The sequence below is a fragment of the Labeo rohita genome, chromosome 20 (genome assembly GCF_022985175.1).
Source record: "Labeo rohita strain BAU-BD-2019 chromosome 20, IGBB_LRoh.1.0, whole genome shotgun sequence".
Lineage (NCBI taxonomy): Eukaryota > Metazoa > Chordata > Actinopteri > Cypriniformes > Cyprinidae > Labeo > Labeo rohita.
In genome coordinates, this window is record NC_066888.1 from 4,877,847 (window position 1) to 4,903,183 (window position 25,337).

A 25,337-nucleotide genomic window follows, 5' to 3' on the forward strand; every position below is an offset into this window, starting at 1 on the left:
ACATTTTTTGATTTTCTGTCATAATTTTGACCTTTTAGCTCATAACTGACCTTTTATGTCAGTATATTAAGCTAAAGTAATAAGTATATTAAGTCATAAGTCAAAGCATTATTATATTAAAAAAAGCATTTATTTGTAATGTATTTTTCAAAAATATAGTTATGCTATCTATCTGTCTATCTGTCTGTCTGTCTGTCTGTCTGTCTACCTTCATTTACACAGTATAATAATACATATTTTATTTATTTTAAATAAAATAAAATATTCTTTAATATAAATATTATTTAATATTATTCATAGACAATGAGAATTTTAATTAATAAAATAGCAGTAATATTGATCGTTGTTTTTTGATTCACATCAGAAATTTTCATTCTTACAAATACATTAAAAGTAACATAATTAGACTTGTTAACAGAAGTCATACTCATAGTTATGACAAAAAGCTGAAATCATGAGATAAACAGTCCTTGAGCTATTATCACATAATATGTTTTTATTATGTGATAATATTATTACATAATTTGATTATTATTATTATTATTATTATTATTATTATTATTATTATTATTATTATGTGGCAGAAATGGGCTTCCATTAAGTTTCTGATAAAAAGTTGTAGAATTTAATTTATTTTTCAAAACAGCAGATGCTTCGGATGCAGTCGTAAAAGCAACTTCATGAAGAAAATTTCTTTAATGAATAAATGAATGTTCAATCGAGATACACTGTTCAAGGGTCACAGAGTGCCTCTAGTGTTCGCTCCCTGCACAGTTTCCACAGAAGCGGTTGTAAATCAGCAGCCGTTCCACTCTCTGGGGCTCTACACTGCCGGTATTCTGACGTATTGACCAATCAGAACAGCGAACGTCGATCTCGCGCGGAATTTGTCTTCACCGCTTTTTCATTGTTCGCGGGAAACTGAACACTTCTGAATGAAACACACATCCAGCAGAAGCTATGACTCTTTTTCACCATGTTGTTGATCGGGGTGTTATAAAAAGAAGATGCAATGGTGAGTACAGTTTAGATAAGTTAGTAGAAATTCACGTTATTGCACCTTTTCACTCTAAAGTCCTTTAATAACCAGGTCAGCGGCGGGACTATCCGCTGTCCTCTCTGCTGGATGGATACCAGTGCAGTCGACAAGATGAACACATTTCATACGGAGCCTCAGCTGCTGCTGTGCCGCCGTTTGGATGCACATTTTCCTCCGGTACACATTTAATTAACCATTCACAATGAACTCAAATGTACTTAGTAACCCAGGAGAGTCTAATATTTTGTGGTGTTCTTTTTGTTGTTCAGCCCCTGGCCAACAAAACAGCCTCGCTGTAGCAAATGAGGAAGGGTTTGTGACCATCTTCAATACTGGAGAAAAACAGAGCTCTGTCCTGAAAGGTTGGATTATGTTTACCTGGATTCAAGACTGATTTTTGTAAGATAATTATTATTTTTAAGAAACTGATACATGTTGAACATGTTATTTACAGAGTGGCAGGCACACGATAATGCAGTTTTTGATATTGCATGGGTTCCTGGTGCAAACAGCTTGGTGAGTTTTGCACTATTCTTCTGTTTAGATATGTCCTCTTTATTTGAAGAAATACTCAGTGTTGTTTTAAATGTAAATATTCATTTACAGGTAACAGCATCTGGAGACCAAACGGCCCGTTTTTGGGATGTTATTACTGGTGACCTGCTGGGAACATTTAAAGGACATCAGTGCAGTCTTAAATCTGTGGCTTTTTCCAAGCAAGAGAAAGGTAGTTTTACTGATTACAACTGTAGTTGAAATGATATGTATGTATATATATATGTATGTAATAGCTATTTCATGCATAATATTATATGCTATATATATTATCCATGAAAGAGTATGTATGCATAAAATATGTGAGTGACTTCTATTGTAATGAGCAGTAAACTGATACTGCATCCGATAATATGATTTCACCATCCATTTTCCAGTGTGATACAATAACCAGATATATTTAACTATATTTAACAGCTGATATTTTAATATAAATTGATACGTTGAAATAAAATATAAACATTTGATGCAAATGTGAACTTAAAAAAACAAAAAAAAACAACTCAAAATAATTTTAAATACTGATATGGCCACTAAGTAAAATAAGTTGAAGTACTAAAATTACACAATTGAAATAAAAATAAACTAAAGTTTAATAAAAATATAAAAATGACAAAAACGCCAAAAAGTCTGAAGGTATGAAAATATTATTCAAAATATAAATACTATAGTAGTATATAAATGCCACTTAAAATAAAACAGAATAGTAGGCAGGTTGTTGTTGTTGTTGTTCCAACATTTATATTTTATTTATTTATTTATTTTTTAATTAAACTGCTTGTTCTCTCAATACAGCTGTGTTTAGCACTGGAGGCAGAGATGGGAACATAATGATTTGGGATACAAGATGCAGTAAAAAAGGTAATTTTTTTTTATTCTTACCACCAAATCTTAATTTTATGGCAGTCAGAATGATTGCTAAAGCTCACAAAAATGTTTTCATCCATTACAGATGGTTTCTACAGGCAGGTAAAACAGATCAGTGGTGCCCATATGAAACCTGAAAGACACACACCTCAAACAAAGAAGAGACGTGGGATGGCGCCCCCTGTGGTGAGTCAATAAATCTATAGTGAAGAGGCATTAATTTGCCAGCTGTGTTTGGAAAATATATTGCGGTTTGGTACAACCTTTATATATCTCAGGGATGCTCCTTCACTTTATTATTATTATTTTTTTTTAAATCACAATATAAACTATGGAAGTTCTATCTTACAAATTATGAGATTTTTTTTATTTTATTTTTATTTTTTTAAATTATTATGTATTTTTATTTTTTTCAGGACTCCCAGCAGGGTGTGACCGTGGTTTTGTTCTGCGACGACAACAAACTCATCTCTTCAGGAGCAGTAGATGGGTGAGTGTAATGGATTGATCTGTAGATTTCTTTTTTTATATCCTATTTCTAAATAACCCATCCTGTTACAATATTCTGTCTTAAAATAATTATTTTGGAATGCTGATGTGCTGAAACACAATTTTACTTTTTACTCTTGTAATAGGATCATTAAAATGTGGGATTTGCGGAAGAACTACACTGCATACTACCACAACCCTCTTCCTCTACAAGCCTATCCTTACCCAGGCTCCTGTACACGCAAACTAGGTACACACCTCATGTACACCCTGTTGTTAAACCGATAGTAATGAGCATTAGTAATCAGTATTAATTTTCACAATGTTTACCCTGTAGGTTATTCTGGTCTGTCACTGGATTCCACTGGCGCCCGTCTGTTTTCCAACTGCACAGATGACAATATCTACATGTTCAATATTAGTGGTTTGAAAACGACTCCAGGTAAATTGTATATTGGTTTATTATTGTTGATGTGTTTTAATTAGTAAATGTGATATTACAATTTGAGACTTATTTCCTCAGTAGATTCCCTCCCTTTTATTCTCTATGCTTTTTTCAGGCATGTAAAAAATCATTATGGGCTGATGTAGTTTGATTGAACTTTTGCCTTTTTTTCGTTCTTGCCACAGTTGCTGTATTCAGCGGTCACAGTAACTCCTCATTTTATGTGAAGTCCAGTGTCAGCCCAGACGACCAGTTCCTGGCCAGTGGTTCGAGTGACCATCATGCTTACATATGGAAGGTAAGACTAACCTAGAAAACTAGAAATCTAACCTGTCTGTGGTCACTATCTGCATATATGACATGGTTTGCTTTTGTTCCAGATTTCAGACCCAAAACAAGCTCCCATGATGCTTCAAGGCCATAGCCAGGAAGTCACATCAGTGGCCTGGTGCCCCACTGATTTCACCAAGGTACTTTTAAATACATGGAAAAATAAATATAAATCTCAGATGTATGAACGGTCATTAAAGTTTTATATTGTCATATCCATCACTCTCTGCAGATCGCTTCCTGCTCTGATGACAACACTGTAAGGATCTGGCGCTTGAACCGCAGACCAGACGAAGAAAGTTCATCAATCCGAGATCCAAACGTCGTAGGCTGGACACTTCGTAAAATCCAATCACCACCAAGAGCACCTGGTAGGCCTCTCTCTCTCTCTCTCTTCTCTCTCTCTCTCTCTCTCTCTCTCTCTCTCTCTCTCTCTCTCTCTTTGTGTTTTATTTTTTATTTATTTATTTGTTTATTTGTTTCCCTACTTTGTCTGCAGAACATTTTCTTTCAAATTCAGAGCTAGTGGTGAAAATGTTGGAATATGTAAGATTTATGAAAGGAGTTTCTCACCAAGGCTGCATTTATTTGAAAAAATAATAATAATATTGTAAAATATTGCTACATTTTAGAAATAGTAAAATATTTCAAAATGTTATTTATTCCTGTAAAGAGCATTTTCAGCATTATTACTCCAGTCTTCAGTGTTAGAAATCATTCTGATATTTGGTGCTCAATTATTAATATTTATATTAATAGTCCTTATTGTCTATGTTGAGTTTTTTGATGCTTAACATTTTTAACGGTTTATGGATTCTTTAAAAAAAAATTCTAAAGGACAGCATTTATTTGAAGTGGTTTTTTTTTTTTTTTTTTTTTTTTTTTTTTTTTTGGTTACATTTTAATGCAAAATAAGGTATTTGTTTCTTAAAACTTAACAGTTTCTATTAAAAAATATTAAGCAGCAAAAATGATTTTTTACATTAATAATGAGAAATGATGTTTCTTCATCACTAAATCAGCATAGAAGAATGATTTTTAAAAGATTGTGTGACACTGAAGAGTGGAGTAATGATGCTAAAAAAATACTGCTTGGCATCAAGGAAAATTATATAGAATTTTAAAAAAATATATATATATATATTTCATAATATTACACTTTTACTGTATTTTTGATCTAATGCTGCCTTTGTAAACATACAAGACTTTCTTCAATTATATTACAGTATCTTAATTATTTGAAACTTTTGACTGGTGGGGTATTTTTATATACATACATACATACATACATATACCAGTCAAAAGTCTGAAATAATTAAGTTGTTGTTGTGTTTTTTGTTTTTTGTTTTTTTTCTCTTCTAATTGGCATTTATGATTACCATATGTCTTTTCAGGCCCTTACAGCCCTGTTGAAGTCACTCCAGCTAAAAGTCCTGGTTTAGAAAGGGCCATCTCTCTGGCTTCACCCCAACCCGCTGCGTGTGCCCCTATGGGTGGTGATTTACCCCTCCCGTCAAACACATCTGCACCTTTGGCCAAGATCAGCAGCCCCAAAATGCCCTCCTCCATCCAGCAGTGGATCAGCCGTGGTAATTCCCCCGGTCACCGCGGTACATCTCCCCTCCGCAAGGCGCTCACACCTGTCCTCCAAGGCCCATCGTCTGAACGCAGAGCAAAGCGACGACTAGAAACGGGTGATAGATCTGGTTTGGGAGAGGAGAGTGATGGAGTGTCTGAACTGTATCCCGATGTAAAGAGGAGCAGGAGTTCAGTAAGCTCGCACAACTGTTCAGAGGAGAAAGGTGACCTACTCAGTTTGCAAACACAGGAGAGGCTCAGCTCGGCTAGTCAAGCTGACACTGGCAAAGAGAACAGCTCTCCGAGGAGGACTGATTGGCTTTCTGTGATCAGCCAGAGATTTAAAGGATCAGCTCAACCTAAAAGCCCCAACAACAGCAGCAAACGGCAGGATGCAAGAACACACAGCTCTCCGGTGAGTAGATGCATGAAAATCCATGTACATTGTTTAAAGCCATTACTAAACCAGCTTTAAGATATAAGTCAGAACATTGCTAATCTTGATTAGTATTTAAGATTTATTTTATTTATTTGATAAACACAAAATCCAAATAATATAGACTACTTCTCAAAGGTTTGGGGTCAGTAAGGTTTGTTTTAATTAGGCATGTAATGATATTATTAGTATCGTGATTAATATATTAAAGTATTATTAATATCGTCTCGATATTACCGTGGTCACATGACGATATGAAACAATATGATCTTCCAGGCAAAAAGTGCAGTTTTTAAAATATTTTTTAAAATAATTGTGTTGGGCTTTTATGCTTGGACTTGAATTTGTCTAACAAACTAAAACCGAAAGCGCAATATGGCTTTGTCCCTTCAACAAGTCCATTTTCGTTGCGAGTTTCAAAGCGTGATCCGGTGTTTTCCGCGCCTCAGAATGGTTCAATTCACAGTAAATGAATGCAGTGAACTCATTTATTGCATGTGCTGTGAGTTTAAAGCGTGTTTGGGACCGCAACGGCCACCAGTTATGATTTATTTTCGCAGCAGATGATTAAAGCATTTCACTAGATTTGTAGTGAGATGTGTTTTTGTAAGTGTTTTCACTAAAGCTCTACTGCCGTTCCCCTTCAAAATAAAACTTAAAAGTAAAGCCACGATCTACTCCAGTTGCTGCATCTGAGTCATAACGCACCGCAGTGTGTGGTAAGAGATTTATTCATCATACAGTGTAAATAACGTTAGCTTCACTTATAACGAGAGTGTTTTTAAAATGCATAAACTAGCAGTAGAATAGGCTAGGATAATCAGTGATGATGTTCTTTGATAATGTTAGGCTGCTTTTAGCCTTATGCTGGAGCTGGTTTTGGGCAATGATGTATGTAAATAATTAAATACATCAGCACAATAATATCATGTATTGGCTGGCTGATGACAGGACCCAACACTACTGTAACGTATTATTTACTCACCCTCCATGCATCCTAGGTGTATATGACTTCCTTCTTTCAGGCGAATGCAATCGGAGTTATATTAAAATTTGCCTCACACGGCTCCGAGGGGTTAATAAAGGCCTCTTGTATTGAATTGATGCAATTTTGTAAGAAAAATATCCATATTTAAAATGTAAGAATCACTTTAATCAAGCTTGCGCTAACAGTTGTACACGGAACTTGCTGCTTTGACAAGGGGCGTGGCAGTACTGAAACCCCGTTTAAGCTGTTCGACCAATCACAACACAGTGGGACAGCTAACCAATCACAACAAATTTTGCTTTTCGGAAGAAGGAACCCGGAACTAATCGAGGGTTTTTTTTTTTTTTTTTTTTTTTCTGTGTGCCAGACTGGGAGAAATGTATTGTAATGATGTAAATTGTTAAAATTAATGCGTTTTTTGAACCACCAAGCATGAAAGCATGTTCTAGTACACCCCCAAAACAAAATCAAGACTCTGTTAAAGAGCGTAGACTCCTTTAAAGTGTAGACATTAGGAAAGAAGTATTGTAATTTCCTACTGTAGTGTAAAGCAAAAATACTATACCTATGAAATATTCATTTTCATTTATTTTGCAGGGTGGTTGTTTTACAATATGACGATTACTGTTACCATTGTTATTAGTGTAATATTGTAATTAGATTGGCTTCCTAAAACACCATTGTGAATGTAATTTAGGCCGAGATAGTGCATCACAAATAAAAAGAGGGTTGAGTTCTTGTACAAGTCAATTCACTAACTTTTTCTGTCCTATGTTTTCTTAGTTAAGAACATGGGTTGAAGCTCTTAAATTTTAACTCTCAAAGTTAAAATTTCAACTTTAAAATGTAAAGTTATTAATTTCTTTTTTTTTTTTTTTCTTTTAAATATCACAAATATTGTATTGTGGACTTCATATTGCAATATATAGATTTATTGATGCATACTTAATTTTAAATAATTTTTAGTCAGCAAGTGTGCATTACAGTGATCAATTTACAAAAAATGAATGTCAAAGAATATTTTAAATGTTTAAATATTTTTTTTTCCCCCACCAAATCCGCATACAGTATCAGAATGATTTCTGAAAGTATGCTGAATCACATCACTTGAATACATTAGAAATGGAAAACCGTCCTAAACAAACTTCCAAAATCTGTTGCTACACCAATATTCTCTTATTTCTATTCATTTAGTAGTTTTGAAGTGTTCTCTATAATCATAACTCCCTTTTTTGTGGCCAAATAATCAGTTTTATGTATTTTTTTGTGTTTTTAGGCAGCAAGCTCACCATGTCCAATGAGAGTTTTGTCTCCACCGCCAAACAAGAAAGCATCGCCCTCCAAACCCATGAAAAAAATCTCTAGCTACTTTATGAAAAGAACCCAAGACTGATCATTGTGTGGCAAGAGATCAGTGTCTGTTATATGACACATTTATGGTTTAGGTTCAGCTTATGTATTTATGTATGTGTGTATATATCATCTTTTTTAATCAAATTGTTTTTAACTATGTACAAGGTTAAAAAAAGGGTCAAATCGATGATCGTTTTTGTAAACATTGCAAGATGAAGTCATTTGACACCGCAATTAAACTCTACAAGTTTTCTGAAGCCATTGACAATAGTTTTGAGCTCAGAGCATGTTACAACACTCATCTGAGAATGCATTTATATTAAATACAAGGTAAATTTTACAAGCATACAGTGGTTTTTTTTTTTTTTTTTTTTTTTTTTTTGACTTTCTAAATCTGTAATGCCCTTTGTGCCTGTCTGTCCCTGAACGTGGGTCACATTTTCAGAGTTCTTTATTGATTGTAAAGCAGCGCTTTACATAACAAATCCATTTTCAATTAGCTCAGTGCTTTTTAGTTATTGAATACCTATAATGCAGTGAGTTTTGAAATGATTTAAACACTTTTTACATTCACGCCGCAAGCTGTTTCTTATAAGTTTCCAGGTTTGTCGGGAATGTGACTTGACCTGATAGTCTGGCTTCCATGTTTTCACCCTGCTTGTTTTTTGCCTCAGGTTTTTAACATGGTTAGCCACAACTGTTTTACTTTTGGATTCAAAGAGTTCAGTTTTAACAATAACTCATTTTAAATCAAAATATGCAATTTTGTGAACTTGTTTGTTATCTTGGAAATGAAAATTGTTTTTGCAAATCCAAATGCCTTTCTTCTTTGTGGTTAGATGTTATATAAAATAACAAGTCATTTACTTGCATGGAAAAAACGATGCATGAATGATGACTGACCAAAGCGGTCAGTGTCTGCCATTCTCTCAAACATCTGTTTTTGCCTTCCGAAGAAGAAATTGAGTTGGGATGAGCATTAAGCAATTGGGATGCACCGTTCCTGACTCGTTTGACTGGGCTACAAGTATCGCAAACTCTTACTGCTTTTAAGCGCACTGTTATTTTGTGACTTCACCTCGATATTTTGTTCTTACATGTGCACGTTTTCCTGTATATGTATTCTTTTGAGTGGTTCGGTGTTTGTGAACATTACTGCCTGTGTTTATTCGAGTTCAAGGATACAGAACCTCTTTAGCTTTGTGTGTTTCCCCAAATACCATTAAAAGAAGAATTTGATTGGTCAAAGGGCGGAGCTTACTTTCTGCGCGAGCGCTCATTGGATGAGTGTTCTGTCACTCAGGCGAGCCACGGGGTTTTATTTTTAGACCCCGTGAGGCGCAACAGCAGCTGAATGAAGTTCAGGGGATCCGAGGAATTTTACGGCCCGTCAGATTCATATTAAACTCTTTCCTCGCGTCGCCAATACATGGAGTGGATAATCGTGACTCGGTGTTTTGGCTGTATGTCGGCAGACTTTGAAGTGTGTTACGTGGAGTAACAGGTTTAATAAGGCGCGCTTGTTTAAACATTTCAGCATGATAAAAATCTATTACTAACTACGTTTTTTTTCCAGTCATACGTCACCCAGTTATCATCGCAGGATACCTGTGGATTGTTGGAGAACATGCGTCCTTAATGACTGGGTTGACAGTGCGTGTCATTAGATGGGGTCTTGTGAGTTTAATATACAGCACAGTCAATGGGACGCCAGTCAGACTAGAAAACATTTAGTGCACGTTCAGTCACTGTAAACGCAGCTTTGGAAATGTCGGCGATATCTGCGTCCGAGAAAGTGGATGGATTCACTCGGAAATCGGTGAGGAAGGCTCAGAGGCAGAGGATCGGTCAGGGCTCGTCTCAGTTTGCGGCGAACAGCAGCAGGCCTGCGGCTCCGGAGATCTCTGCGCTCCCGCAGCTCAAAGGTAAGAGGATAAAGCGCTGGAAATAGACTCACGGGCTGCGTCTCAAAACCTCAGTGCTCCGTCTACCTAGACAGCATTTTGGTAGCACCTGAGTTCCGAGTGCTGTAAAGCAATAAATTAAACAAATGCACTTTATTAAATGGCATTTAAATTGTTATATGAGTCTAATCTGGCTCTAATATTTGCATGCCTAGATAAGCCACAAAGAAATTATTTACAGCAGGCCCATAACTGTCTGCTGGAAAACTCATCGTTTGTTTGGGTGTAGACTGTAAACACTAATTGTGTCAACATTATGACTATTATCTTTTATTTCATGGTCCAACCTGTGTTTTCCCACATTTCCTGTCCTCTTTTTGTGCCTTTGGAAGTCACGTGGCTGTCAGTTCTGTAAATCTGTCAATAGAGTGCAACAGTGGCAGCCCACTTTTTCAGTGGCCTTGGTTTTGGAAGTGTTTCTTTTCTATAGGGATTTAAAAAATGTCTAAGTTAAAGAGTTATAAGCTGTCAACCAAACCAACCAGTTATTAGGAAATGAAAATGACCTATTCTTTCTTTTCTGTTTTTAAAGAATGTTGATCGCCAAATAGTTTTGGTTTCCATTGACTTCCATTGTATCTCTTGTCCATAAATTGGATGTCAAAGGGAACTAAGATGGTCCTTTTATAGACCAAGGGCCAGTTGCATAAACTTAGCTACGTTAAGACAGTGTCTTAAGAACTAGCCAAAGGGTAATCAGTCTTATTTTTTGGATTCAACTTAGATTAATCTACATTTTTATGTAACTGAATTTAAATAATGATGACCAGCTTTAAAGAAAAAAAAAAAAAAAAGCTAACTTACTTTTAAGATTAGTCTTATTAGTTTTATGCAACTGGCCCCAGTTCAGTGCAAACAGTGATGATGTTTTTTGTGGGCGGTGCTTATCTGGTGTCAGAAAATGACAGTTTTCAAGTAGCGGTCTATGGAAGCCACGGAACAAAAGACAAAATAAATAAATAAATTTGAGTTGACTTTATTCTCGCAAGTCTGATATGAAAAATTAACTCGTCACTCTCCTTTTCCCTTGGCTCAGAGTCGTGGGTTTTCTAGCCGAAACTTCTGGGTTTTTTTCCCCAAAATTGACAAACTTGCTATTGTTGAATTAAATCGAGTTATAAACTCCAAACAAGGAGATATAAAACAGGTAAATGTTATGTAATTTTTTAAAAATGTTTTAGTTAAAGAGTTTTAAGTAGTGAACCAAACCAAGACGTTATTAGGAAATGAAAATGACAAAAAAAAAAAAGATTTTTTTTTTCCTCCTAAAGAATGTTGATCACTAAAGACTTTTGGTTTCTGTTGACTCCTATTGTATTTCTTGTCCATACAGTGGATGTCAAAAGGAACCAAAATGGTCCTATTATAAACCAATTTGGTGTTTGCAATCTGGTGGCAGAAAATGATGGTTTTCAAGTAGTGGTCTATGGAAGCCATGGAATAAATTAACTTAAAAAAAAAAAAAAAAAAAAAAAAAAAAACACACTTCAGGGTTTTTGTTTTGTTTTTTTTTTACCCAGAATTGACAAACTTGCTATTGTTGAATTAAATCAAGTTATAAAGTCCAAACTAGGAGATATGAACTTAAATTTTATTTAAAATATTACGTAAAATGAATTTTTTTAAATGTCTTATTTAAAGAGTTTTAACCCATGAACAAAACCAACCAGTTATGAGGAAATGAAAATGAAAAAAAAAATCATGATTTTTTTTTTCCCTAAAGAATGTTGATTGCCAAAGAGTTTTGGTTCCCATTGACTTCCATTGCATTTCTTGTCCATACAGTGAATGTCAAACGGAATCAAGATGGTCCTGTTATAGACCAATAGGGTGTTTGCAAACATTGATTACGTTTTTTTGTAGGCGGAGCTTATCTGGGGGCAGAAAATGACAGTTTTCAAGTAGTGGTCTATGATAGCCACGAAATAAAAGAACTTAAAAAAATGAGTTTATATTTAAAAATTCTGACTTTATTCTCGCAGTTCTGATAAGAAAAATCAACTTGTCATTCTCTCCGTTTCTCTCGAGTTTATAGACCACACAAACTAGGAGCAAAACAAAACAAAACAAAACAAACGAACAACCCCCCCAAAAATCAGAATTGTAAAATAAAATAGGTCAATGTTATGTAAAATATTATAGTTTTAAATAGTATTTCATGCTGTAACTGTAATACAACATGTCCCCTATGAACTACGTATGTGAATATTATGTAGACAAATTGTTTAAAAAAAACATCTGCGTTTAGTTCCAAATACCATCTTTCATAGGTTTATATCAGGGGTGTCCAGTCCTGCTCCTGGAGGACTACAGTCCTGCAAAGTTTAGCGCCAACCCCAATTAAACTAACCTGAACCAGCTTATCAAGTCTTACGAGGCCTGGTTGAAACTTCCAGGAAAGTTAAAGCTAAACTCTGCAGGACAGTGGCCCTCCAGGACTGAGTTTGGACACCCCTACTATGTACCATTGGAGAAAACGTAAAGATTAATTTGGACCATGTGTGCATTTATAACCAGTCAACCAATCATTTAAAATGAATCCTACCTGTCACACAACTGTCAGTTCTATTATAAAACTTCTTTTAGACTCTAAAGATAGATCAATCCAAAATGAATGTTTAATGAAAAACAGCTTGGTGATTATCCATTAAAAAACTTTTGTCTTTTGTGTCCTCCATTGTGTACTGAGGGAGGTATAGCTATTGAATTGTCTAGTTTGTCAGAGTCTATAGTTGAGGTTGTCATTTTAATGATGGCAAAGTGTTTATGGGGTTATAAAAAGGCAACCATCTAATAAAAAGAACATGCATATTTTTACTTTTCATGAGAAGAGCACTTACAATATGAGTTACATGATGAGCAATACTTCCATTGTATTTCTTGTCCATACAGTGGATGTCAAATGGGAACCAAGAAGGTCCTATTATAGACCAGTAGGGTGTTTGCAAATAGTGATGATGTTTTTTTGCGGGCGATCTTACAATATGAGTCAGATCTTTTTAATTAGTTGGTTAAACTGGTTCACAAAACCTCTAGTCACAAGCAATTCGCAATTCAACAGTTGACTGACCCATTGAACCGAGAACTGGCTCTTCAGAACAAATCTAATTCCTAATGAGCTGAGAAAATAATGAATGATCTGATAGTGAAAGCACTTATGCAATTATGACTGTAAATTAAATTAGGACACACGAAATTACAACAAACACATTTATTCATAAAATATTAAAGAAAACACGTTACAAGACTGTGAATTAAGTAGTATAGGGCTGTCCCCAACGATTATTTTGGTAATCGTGTAATCTGTCGATTATTCTGACGATTAAGTAATCGGATAATTAATTATTTTTTGTAGTAATAAAAATAGACCTAACAATAATAATGACTTAAAATACATATAAAATAGCAATGAGGAAACAATTAGTTCAAATAAAGTATCAAAAGACGGTAACAATATGGTTTTATTGAACGAAACTTGTTAAAATACATAATGAATTACAAACAATAGAGCTAATGTGCATTACGCATTATAACAAATGCCTGCAGAGGGCGCCAACGGCCTGACAATTGTTTTTACACTTTACTGCGCAATCTGATCGTGTTTAATATTGACTAAACAACATTTAATTCAAATGTCCACTTAATCTTTAATATTTGGCCATTTCTTTATGGTAGAAATGCCACAGCCACTGTAATTTCTTGAATACGGGACTGGACAGTTAGCATATTAATATATTGATTGAAGGTTAATAAATGATTTACCTTACAAATCTGATGAAATAGTGCACGTTGCATTCCCCGATGAACGTTATTATAAACCCAAACTCACAACAGCATGAAGAGATGGAGTTTGAGACGCTCCATGTAAATGATAACAGTTTGTGGAGCAGCATTTATTGTGAATGACACATGTAAGTAACCTACACAGATGTGAATAATTAAAGCGCATATATTAAGCCTGCATCACATATATTTATTTAATTGAATCCTAATAGCATTATGCTTTATTATGATTTTTAAATGGGTTCGATTACTCAACACGGGCAAAATGCAATCAAGAAATTTCGAATCGAATATTTGAATAGAATTGAGGAATCATTGCAGCCCTAATGCTCGTTTTATTGCATTTGACCACAGGTGTCATCATTTTTTTTTTTTTTGTCTGGCAGTGTCAGCAGGTATGCAATAAAATTTCAAATTGGAGCCTTACTATGTCAGTTCTGGAACCCAACAAGATGATATGTCAAGCTCCTTATGTAGCCGAATCTGTGCTGGTTTGAATTGGCCTCCAGTTTTCGATTTGTTTTGCTTCCAGCTGGTGCTGTGACGTAATTGTGACGTCAGCACTAAAAGTGCAAGTTTTTAAAAATGATACTGATATTTATTCTGTGTAAACTACAAAAATGAAAATTTTTTGAAAACGGTGATGTCATCCACATGCATATTGCGTGTTTCTTTAAAAGCTGACATCATGAACTACACTGTAAAAACAAATTCCACCCGTTCCAACTTAAAAACTTAAGTTTTGTGGCTGCCTTAAAATTTTAAGTTATATCAACTTAAAAGCATAAGTCATTTCAACTCAAAATTTTAAATCTTGTCTAGTGTTGAATTGCTTTAAGTTCATTTGACTTTATAATATTTGCTGTTTCAACTTATTAAATTAAGTAAAAAGCTTTAACATTAATTTTCTATTTTACTAGCCAGCTTTTAGTAATTTTCATTGATCCATGTGAACAGGGATTATTTTGACAACGTTGTTGTCTGTACACAAAACTCAAAAACTATTTTCTCCCCTCCAGTTTTAGTACAGTCATTGTTATGTCAACATACCCTGAATCATTTTTAACTTTTCTTTTTTAACGGGTTCCTTAAAGCAAATGATAAGTGTAGAAGAGAGTCAAACTTTCCATCTGTTCTATAGAGAGGCAGCTGTTTGCTGCATCACTTGTGTCATCGAATGGAAAGATGTTTCCAAAGCCCCGCCCCCAAATGCATGCCATTGGTTAAGAGCCAAGTTCAACTAATTCAAGGTTTCTGCCTAGAGCTGTCAGTAACAGACAGATGTCTTTTGTTGTTTTGTTTTGTTTTCTTTTGTTTTCTTTTAAAATAAACTTTGGTGATGTTATGTGGTATTTCAAGGTTATATCAATGAACAAACAACTTTAAGACATTCAGTGTCTATAAAAATCTATAATTTGTGATCATTTAAAATAAACAGCTAGTAAATAAATACTGAAAGTCTTGCTCCTACTATCCAAAATAAACTTGGATAGTCAATCTTGATTTGTTGTGGATGACTTTTTCCATTTTTCTCCGAAAATCAAAAAGCAGAGAAAGTTAACCCTCCAAAAAAAAAAAACATCAATCATCAATATATATTCATTTGTTATATATCTTACTTACTGTATTGCATATTATATGCATTACGTATTGCTTATTTTTAATGTGTTTCTAGTAAAATGTCACTACATTTAACTTCACTTTAACTATATCAAAGCTTTGATGCATTTCTTATGGGATGCCAATCACATTCCTGTCTCTTTCTCACGATATTCTCCTGTTACTCTGCACTTTGCTATTCCATAAAGACAAAATGCCCATAAATAATGTATATATATAGAACTCAGAACTCATTTACTTGTTCATTGTGCTCAATATAGCTGGGAAATGCATTTACAGTTGTGTTATACTGACATTATGACTCTCCAGGGACGGGCCATGTATCCATAGCAACCACACGCCCGGGGTGTAGATGGGAACCTCAGCAAATTCAATGACTTATCCTGTGTGTGCTCCTGTGTGCGTGAGGACAAGTAAAAGTGAGGCAATCAATGAACATGTTTCTGATGTTCGCTCGATTTTCTACGGTCACTTGGCTCAATTTTGTGGTGAATGCAGTGACTCAAAGCAGAAGTTGTCTGGGAAAGACACAGGGACACTGGCATTCAGATGGGTTACATAAGGCGTATTAATAGAGCAGCAGTGGGGTTGTGTGAGCACCCCTCCAGCTCTTCCACTGCTGTTCTCTCACTGTTAAATCCTCTCCAAGTGGAAAAAGCAGCATGAATTGAAGTTTACAGAAGCCTGGAATAGATAGACAGTGGCTGTATGAATGAGAGTACAAAGACAGCCACAAATAATTGAAAGTAAAAAAAACTTTTAGATGACATTAATATAAGGAGTTTTCTAGCCTGCACTGCTGTGCAGTGTGTAATATATGGGCCATTCTACAGAATTAGTCCAAACTCGGAGTTGGAAACGTCTTGAAAAAAAAAAAAAAAAAAAAAAAAAAAATTAGTTAATTCTCATATTGTATTTTCAGAAAGTTTTGGAACTTTCCAAATTTTCCACTACCAAAACACAGTATTAATAATTTAATTAGAAAGGTTATTTACATATCTTTTCAGAGGTAAATCCATGACACTTAATTTTTTAACAATATTTCAAGTGTAATTTATGAGGTCTGTTGTATTTTGAATCCAATTTTTCTTTGTAAAAGGCAAAAAGTTGATCATACTGATTTCAAAGCTAAGGATTCATTAGTTTGAATATACATTGAACCAAACACTATGATAACATCTTAGTTGATAAATTAGTATGTTTTATTTTTGACAAAACATCCCATGTTTCGGTCGTGACAGTAATGCTTTTGTAGCAACCACACAACAGAATTTTAACCCACATACTAAAACATACAAAAAAAAAAAGCAAAAAATTGCTTTTAAAAACAACAATGAAAAAAAATGTAAAAATTATTTCAGTATAATTTTCATAATTTGAAATTTAGGGGTTAGGGTTTGGGACAGCCACCTCCTAATTAAAAGCACCCAATAAATGATGATTTCATATATATATATATATATTAAGCTTACTAATTTTAAATATTATTGTGGGTTTCAATAGATAATAGAAAGATCTTAATAAACATCTAGATTTGAATACTTAAATACTTTTTAAATGTGTTTTTTGGTTATGGGACAGCAGTTTGCACCAGTTTTGTAGAATGGTCCATATAGGTTTTCTTTCCATTGGATTAACTCACAAAAGTACTGCATCAGTACCATGGTTCAGTATTTGATATTTAACATGGTATAAATAAATATATATTTATAATTTTTAAATTGTACTTTCAAGAATACCTTTGTATTACTACAGTGCACTACCATTAAAAAGTTTGGGATCTGTAAGATTTTTTTAAATGTTGATTGTATAAATGTTAAAGGGTTAGTTCACCCAAAAATGAAAATTAGCTGATTACTTACCCACTCTCCAGGCATCCTAGGTGTTTATGACTTCCTTCCTTTAGACAAATCCAATCAGTTATATTAAAAATGATCCTGGCACTTCCAAGCTTTAGAATGGCATAGGCGGTTGTTTCTCTTCATCAGTCCAAAACAAGTCCAATAAAAGAGTACATCCATCCATAGTAAAAAGTGCCTCACGCAGCTCTGGGGGGTGAATAAAGGCTTCTTGCAGCAAATTGATGAATTTTTTAAAGAAAAATATCCATATTTAAAGTGTAATAATCACTTTTCTCTAGCTTGCGGCAACTGGTCATATACGGAAGCAGCTTTGGGTGGATGACGTAATGCATCGGCGTTGCGTTGCACAGCACCGGTCACGAATTAGAAGTTCAAAACGAGGGTTTGTAAAGAAAAATGTCAGAGGATTTCGATGCAAACCAAGAGGAGACTTGTTTTCCTTTGCTAAAGTAAGACAACTTTGCTTCCTTTGCTCCTGCAAACAAACGTTGGTCAAACCGTCAAACATGGGGGTGGAAACATTATGCATTGGGGTTTTTTTTCTGCTAAGGGGACAGGACAACTGCACCGCATCAAAGGGACGATGGACGATGTACCATCAAATCGAACCTCCTTCCCTCAGCCAGGGCATTGTAAATGGGGTGAAAAGGAGTGAAAGCAACAAAGAAGGTTCACCGGGGCATGCGCAACGCAGATGTCCTACATCGTCTGCCCGGAGCTGTGAAAAGCAAGAACGCATCGATTTGCTAGAGGAGACATTTATTCACCCCCTGGAGCCACGTGAGACACTTTTTATTATGGATGGATGTGCTTTATTGGGCTTGGTTCGGACATAATGCCATAGTTTTTTAGAGATATTTTGCTGAACCTCCTCTATGTTCTGGAAATTTTTACAATGTGAAATGATTCTTCAGGAATAATTATGGACTTCATATTCTGATCAAAATCCCAAATTGTCAGGGCTTGCAGATTATTTATGCTCCTATTCGTTCCTGGTCAGAGTTCAGGTCAGCTAAATGTCAGTTACGATCCTTCTAGTATTTATAGAGCCCTGTTGATTTATTATTAGTATACACAGTATTTGTAATGATATGGGTAACTGAGTGGAGATACTTCCTTGTGCTTAATATATTACCATCTTTATTACAGTCAAGTGTACGGCCTGCCAAGATTCCATAGCCCATGTGAAGTCTCTGTTAGGATTGAGTTTGTAACCTATGGCACTTGCATTTCAGATAGGCAGAGTGAAGCTTACCGCTGATAGTGAGCTTTAGCCCTAAATAAACGCTGCAATAATGCAACCACTTTTCTGAGTAACCTGTTCATGTGTCACTAACCCAGCTGAGGTCACTGGTATTATAGTGTCTTATGTAAGATAAGATCCTCCAAAGTAGTTCGTGGACCTCAGTGGCCCGGAGGCTCCAGGCAATAGGATAAAGAAACAAGTGAGGAATTGACGTGGATCGAGGACTGAAAAGGATAAAAAACATGATAAATATAGTCCATATGAGACTCGTATAATATTTTTGAAAAGTTCTCAAGCTGTATGAAAAATCATGATAGAATTCTGTATGTGGTGTTTAATCATTTTAACTGAGTCTTGCAGGATGAATGAGATTATTTCTCTTTGCTGCACACATGGCATGCATGTCAGAAAATCAAAAATGTCCTAATCAGCTCTTGGGAAATTTTCTCCAAATGACTAGAGATTTCCCCAACTTAGCATTTGATGGATTTGTTGGCTCCATTTAAGGATGTGGAAAGAGCCATGCCAAGCAAATTGCAAATAGGAATCGCCTACATTGGGGTGATTATTGGATTTTAGTCTTAGAAGGGTTCAGCCGTATGCCTGAACATGAGCTAATGTGGCTCACTGGAGCACAAAGTGCCAGAGGTCAGAAGTTCAGGAGTTTTTGCTCGGCTGAACATTTTTATTTTTATATCTATAAACTAAACTAAGCATGTTTGACAGTAGACTCAGTGGCAGTAGTATCAGTAACAGTGGTGGATTTTGTAGCATTTTATTTATTTATATATTTATTTATTTTCTGGAGCACTCCATGCTGAACATTTCTGCCCTAAGCCAGGTTTGACTCCATCAGTCGTGCTGGGTAGTGGTAATAGTTTGACGTAGCAGCAAAATGTGTGTAAATAATATTGATAGTACTCTCGGAGTAATCTTTGATGATCAGCTGATCTTCAATGACCACATTTCAAAGACAGCTCGATTGTGCAGGTTGGCATTGCACAACATCAGAAAAATCAGGTCCTTCCTAATAGAGCATGCTGCACAACTTCTTTTCAGGCCTTTGTCGTTTCTAGGCTAGGATGACCATACGTGCCATTTTCCGGGACGCATTCTGGCCAGGATTTCTGTCTTGCCTAAAATGACCAAGTTTTGGCTGTTTGTGCTGCACAGATCAATTATTGTATGACATTTACAAGTGGGGGAAAAATATTTGATCCCCTGCTGATTGTGTATGTTTGCAAACTGACAAAGAAATGATCAGTCTATAATTTTAATAGTAGGTTTATTTGAACAGTGAAAGACAGAATAACAACAAAAGAATCCTGAAAAACGCATTTCAAAAAGGTTATAAATTTTATTGAGTAAAATAAGTATTTGATCATCTATCAGATAGCAAGATTTCTGGCTCCCAGGTATCTTTTATACAGGTACCGAGCTGAGATTAGGAGCAGGGTTAGGGAGTGCTCCTAATCTCAGTTTGTTACCTGTATAAAAGACACCTGTCCGCAGAAGCAATCAATCAATCAGATTCTTCTCCATGGCCAAACCAAAGAGCTGTCCAAGGATGTCAGCGACAAGACTGTAGATCTACACAAGGCTGGAATGGGCTACAAGACCATCGCCAAGCAGCTTGGTGAGAAAATGAAAACAGTTGGCGGGATTATTTGCAAATGGAGGAAACGCAAAATAACTGTCAATCTCCTTCGGTCTGGGGCTCCATGCAAGATCTCACCTTGTGGAGTTTCAATGATCATGAGAGCGGTGAGGAATCAGCCCAGAGCTACACGGGAGGATCTTGTCAATGATCTTAAGGCAGCTGGGACCATAGTCACCAAGAAAACAATTGGTAACACACAACGCAGTGAATGACTGAAATCCTGCAGCGCCCGCAAGGTCCCCCTGCTCAAGAAAACACATGTGCAGGCCCTGAAGTTTGCCAATGAATATCTTGAATGATTCAGAGGAGAACTGGGTCAAAGTGTTGTGGTCAGATGAGACCAAAATCAAGCTCTTTGGCATCAACTTGTTTGTAGGAGGAGGAGTGCTGCCTATGACCCAAAGAACACCATCCCCACCGTCAAACATGGAGGTGGAAACATTATGCTTTGTGGGTTTTTTTCTGCTAAGGAGACAGGACAACTGCACCGCATCAAAGGGACAATGGATGAGGCCATGTACCATCAAATCAAACCTCCTTCCCTCAACCAGGGCGTTGAAAATGGGTCGTGGATGGGTATTTCAGCATGACAATGACCCAAAACACACGACCAAGGCAACAAAGGAGTGGCTCAAGAAGAAGCACATGAAGGTCCTGGAGTGGCCTAGCCAGTCTACAGACCTTAATCCCATAGAAAATCTGTGGAGGGAGCTGAAGGTTGGAGTTGCCTCGAAACCTTAATGACCTGGAGAGGATCTGCAAAGAGGAGTGGTATGTGTGCAAACCTGGTGACCGACTACAAGAAATATCTGACTTCTGTAATTGCCAACAAGGGTATTGTCACCAAGTACTAAGTCATGTTTTGCGAAGGGGTCAAATACTTATTTCACTCATTAAAATGCAAATCAATTTATAACTTTTTTGAAATGCATTTTTTTGTTATTCTGTCTCTCACTGTTCAAATAAACCTACTATTAATTAATTTTTTCCCCCACTGTAAGTAGAGTGAGAGCTATAGAGAGCAGAGCAAGACGGCTCTTTATGCTTTCGAATCGCTCTCGCTCTCACCCTATTCTAGGCTGCACTACTGCAATGCTCTTCTGGCTGGACTTCCATCATGTGCAATTAAACCTCTACAAATGATTCAGAACACAGCATGTCTGGTCTTCAGCCAAGCCCAAGAGGGACCACGTCACACCTCTCTTTATCTCCCTGCACTGGCTACCGTTTGCAGTTTGCATCAGGTTGACAGCACTGATGCCTTGTCTTTGTCATGTTCCTCAATCCATTCATGAACAATATTTGCAGTGTGGCAGAGTGCATTATTCTGCTGAAAGAGGCCACTGCTATAAGGGGCACTTAATTAAGTGCTGAGTGTCAAAGTAACATCATGAACACCAGGAACCAAGTTTTCCCAGCAAAACATTGATTAGAGCAGGCATGGGCCACTGTCCTGCAGAGTTTAGCTCCAACCTTAATCAAACACACGAGAACAAGCAAATAAAGGTCTTCAAGATTACTAGAAAGCTACAGGCAGGTGTGTTTGATTAAGGTTGGAGTTAAAAACTGCAGGACAATGGCCCTCCAGGACCGTAGACGCCCAGCCCTGGACAAGAGTATAATACTGAATCTGCTGGCCTGCCTTTTCCCCATAGTGCATCTATTGCCATCCCTTCCCCAGGTAAATAACACATATGAAGTGAAGACCAGGAGACTCTTCAGCAGGCTTCTTTATTGAGACCATGTTATGTGGCACTGCAGTCATCAAATTAAGGCAGTGATACATTGTAGTTTATATACAGTACATTTTGGGAGCAGTGGTTAGAAATGGAAACAAAGCACCTGGGTGACAACCTTAAACAAAGCATGCAAATGAAGTATTCAGGTATAGCAACCTGCCCCATTGGTCGAAAACACATTAGATCGGATTGCTGTTGTCGAATGCGTCCGAACAGCTGCTAAAGACTGCCTACTCTCCCTCTACTGACCTAATATGTATTTATTGCAAGGACACACGCTTAACTGATGGGATTTAAACTTGATGAACCAAAGCGAAACTAAAGCGTCTGCTCTGCTCTTCTCTTTTGTCTAATTTTGCAAACGTGTGAAATTTGTCTGAGCATGTCTTCCATTGCTCTGAAATATCTGGAAGAGCACCTTACATAAACATGAACAAAACTTTGTGCAACATGTTTGCTAATAACACTATCAGCAGTAAATACAAGTGCGCAATAATTTTAGCCCTCCTGCTCTTGTTTTGACGCCGACAGAGGGATCCGCCCATTTACCCTCTTGATGTAATCAGCAGTTCTGTGATCAGAATTGGTCCAAAGTAGACAGAAGATATGGATTAAAACGCCAGGTGTAAACAGCTATGTTGTCCACTTGTGATCCAATCGACCAAAACGCGTGTTAATACCAGGTGTAAATGGGCTAAGAGAACAGGAACTGGCAGGAACCTCTTGCTACAAACTTTGTTTAACCTTAACTTTGTTCATCATCTTTACCATAAATGCTAAATACAGCGTATTTCATCTTAGTTTTTTTAAGTGTTTGTATGTCAGGGCATACCTCGCACCCCTCTTTTTTATTCCGATTGAGGTGTTTATATGGAGCGTTTTTATGATTTTTATATCAACCGATTGCTCCATGTAAACGATTCCATGTCTATTTATATGTGTATACTGTACATATAAGTGGATAAAAATGCAGCTGAATGCCTTTTTTTAGCACCATTTTAAACTTTAACTTCAGTGTTTGCTTGCATTCATTGTGTGTACTTATACAAGTATCATTAAAAAAGGATGTAAGTTATTAACTTTTTAAATTTCACATTTAAAAATATAGTGTTTAATCATTTCTGAATGTTTATTCAAATGAAAAACTTAAAAGTAAGTAAGCAGGTATGACCTGCAATATTCTAGATGCATGTGTATTTAGTGAAGAGCCATACAGGTACCTAGTGGGTAAACCATGGCATTACAAATGAAAATTATTTTTTTTTCTGATCACAAAATGACTCTAATTTGCCTCTTTGCATTGGAATTTAAAACCCTTTTCTCTGTTTAGCCTTAAGTAAGTAAGTAATATATTACTTATATTAAAATTAGTGAAGTATTAAGATATATTTATGAAGTAAATAGAGTCCAAAAACTGATGCAAAAACATCTGCTGGTGCTACTTTGTTTCTGAGCTCCCCAGCTGTGCTATGGCCTCCCTTTTTTACTCCAGGGGAATTAGACACACTCCCAAGTGTATATTGCAACATTCCTGTCAACTCAAGCATTTAGCAAGCTCAATGCATGTATGTACACTCAAACTTATTTGGACTAGACAAGGTATCAGAGATATTAGTTTTGGTAAAATAAGATGCAGATGCTGTCAACCCTTCAATGCATGCATGTGCTTTCTCTATTATGAACACTGAGGTTTAAATGAGGATGTGATTTTGTGTTTATTTAAATTTCAAGGGTAAATGCTTTTAATTTTAATTTAATGAGCTAAATTTGGTGCAGTTGAAAATAAAAAAATAAAAAATATGTTATTATGTTTCATATACATCAGTCTTTTTTTTAATTAAACACAAAATGTTAATTAGTGTCTAGATACTTTTGATCATGTATTATTGTATAAATACAGATGCATCTCAATAAATTAGAATGTCGTGGAAAAGTTCATTTATTTCAGTAATTCAACTCAAATTGTGAAACTCGTGTATTAAATAAATTCAGTGCACACAGACTGAAGTAGTTTAAGTCTTTGGTTCTTTTAATTGTGATGATTTTGGCTCACATTTAACAAAAACCCACAAATTCACTATCTCAACAAATTAGAATATGGTGACATGCCAATCAGCTAATCAACTCAAAACACCTGCAAAGGTTTCCTGAGCCTTCAAAATGGTCTCTCAGTTTGGTTCACTAGGCTACACAATCATGGGGAAGACTACTGATCTGACAGTCGTCCAGAAGACAATCACTGACACCCTTTACAAGGAGGGTAAGCCACAAACATTCATTGCCAAAGAAGCTGGCTGTTCACAGAGTGCTGTATCCAAGCATGTTAACAGAAAGTTGAGTGGAAGGAAAAAGTGTGGAAGAAAAAGATGCACAACCAACAGAGAGAACCGCAGCCTTGAGAGGCTTGTCAAGCAAAATAGATTCAAGAATTTGGTGAACTTCACAAGGAATGGACTGAGGCTGGGGTCAAGGCATCAAGAGCCACCACACACAGACGTGTCAAGGAATTTGGCTACAATTGTCATATTCCTCTTGTTAAGCCACTGCTGAACCACAGACAACGTCAGAGGCGTCTTACCTGGGCTAAGGAGAAGAAGAAATGGACTGTTGCCCAGTGGTCCAAAGACTTTTCAGATGAGAGCAAGTTTTGTATTTCATTTGGAAACCAAGGTCCTAGAGCCTGAAGTTGCTTGAAGTCCAGTGTTAAGTTTCCACAGTCTGTGATGATTTGGGTGCAATGTCATCTGCTGGTGTTGGTCCACTGTGTTTTTTGAAAACCAAAGTCACTGCACCCGTTTACCAGGAATTTTAGAGGACTTCATGCTTCTTTCTGCTGACCAGCTTTTTAAAGATGCTGATTTCATTTTCCAGCAGGATTTGGCACCAGCCCACACTGCCAAAAGCACCAAAAGTTGGTTAAATGACCATGGTGTTGGAGCGCTTGACTGGCCAGCAAACTCACCAGACCTGAACTCCATAGAGAATCTATGGGGTATTGTTAAGAGGAAAATGAGAAGCAAGGGACCAAAAAATGATGAGCTGAAGGCCACTGTCAAAGAAACCTGGGCTTCCATACCACCTCAGCAGTGCCACAGACTGATCACCTCAATGCCACGCTGAATTGAGGGAGTAATTAAAGCAAAAGGAGCCTCTACCAAGTATTGAGTACATATACAGTACATAAACATACTTTCCAGAAGGCCAACAATTCAGTAAAATTATTTTTTTTAATTGGTCTTATGAAGTATTCTAATTTGTTGAGATAGTGAATTGGTGGGTTTTTGTTAAATGTGAGTCAAAATCATCACAATTAAAAGAACCAAAGACTTAAACTACTTAAGTCTGCGTGCACTGAATTTATTTAATACACGCATTTCACAGTT

The 25,337-nt window shown here is 36.2% G+C and overlaps 2 protein-coding genes across 2 annotated transcripts in view; both read left to right on the forward strand.

The window, feature by feature from the left end:
* The first annotated feature begins 875 nt into the window (after positions 1–875).
* dtl (denticleless E3 ubiquitin protein ligase homolog (Drosophila)) lies at positions 876–8,337 on the forward strand. The gene is made up of 15 exons (XM_051137887.1): positions 876–1,015; positions 1,091–1,216; positions 1,309–1,401; positions 1,494–1,555; positions 1,646–1,766; positions 2,390–2,455; positions 2,547–2,647; positions 2,878–2,951; positions 3,097–3,200; positions 3,288–3,392; positions 3,581–3,693; positions 3,776–3,865; positions 3,958–4,096; positions 5,120–5,718; positions 8,004–8,337. Exons 1-15 carry the CDS (start codon positions 961–963, stop codon positions 8,118–8,120), a joined length of 1,965 nt encoding a protein of 654 aa, XP_050993844.1. The 5' UTR covers positions 876–960; the 3' UTR covers positions 8,121–8,337.
* A 1,082-nt stretch (positions 8,338–9,419) lies between these two features.
* The window catches only part of ppp2r5a (protein phosphatase 2, regulatory subunit B', alpha isoform), a 34,568-nt gene continuing 18,650 nt past the window's right edge, over positions 9,420–25,337 (forward strand). Inside the window, exon 1 of the mRNA XM_051139395.1 lies at positions 9,420–10,005. Within this exon, the coding sequence (XP_050995352.1) occupies positions 9,849–10,005 (157 nt within the window). The 5' untranslated portion in view covers positions 9,420–9,848. The remainder of the gene's footprint in view (positions 10,006–25,337) is intronic.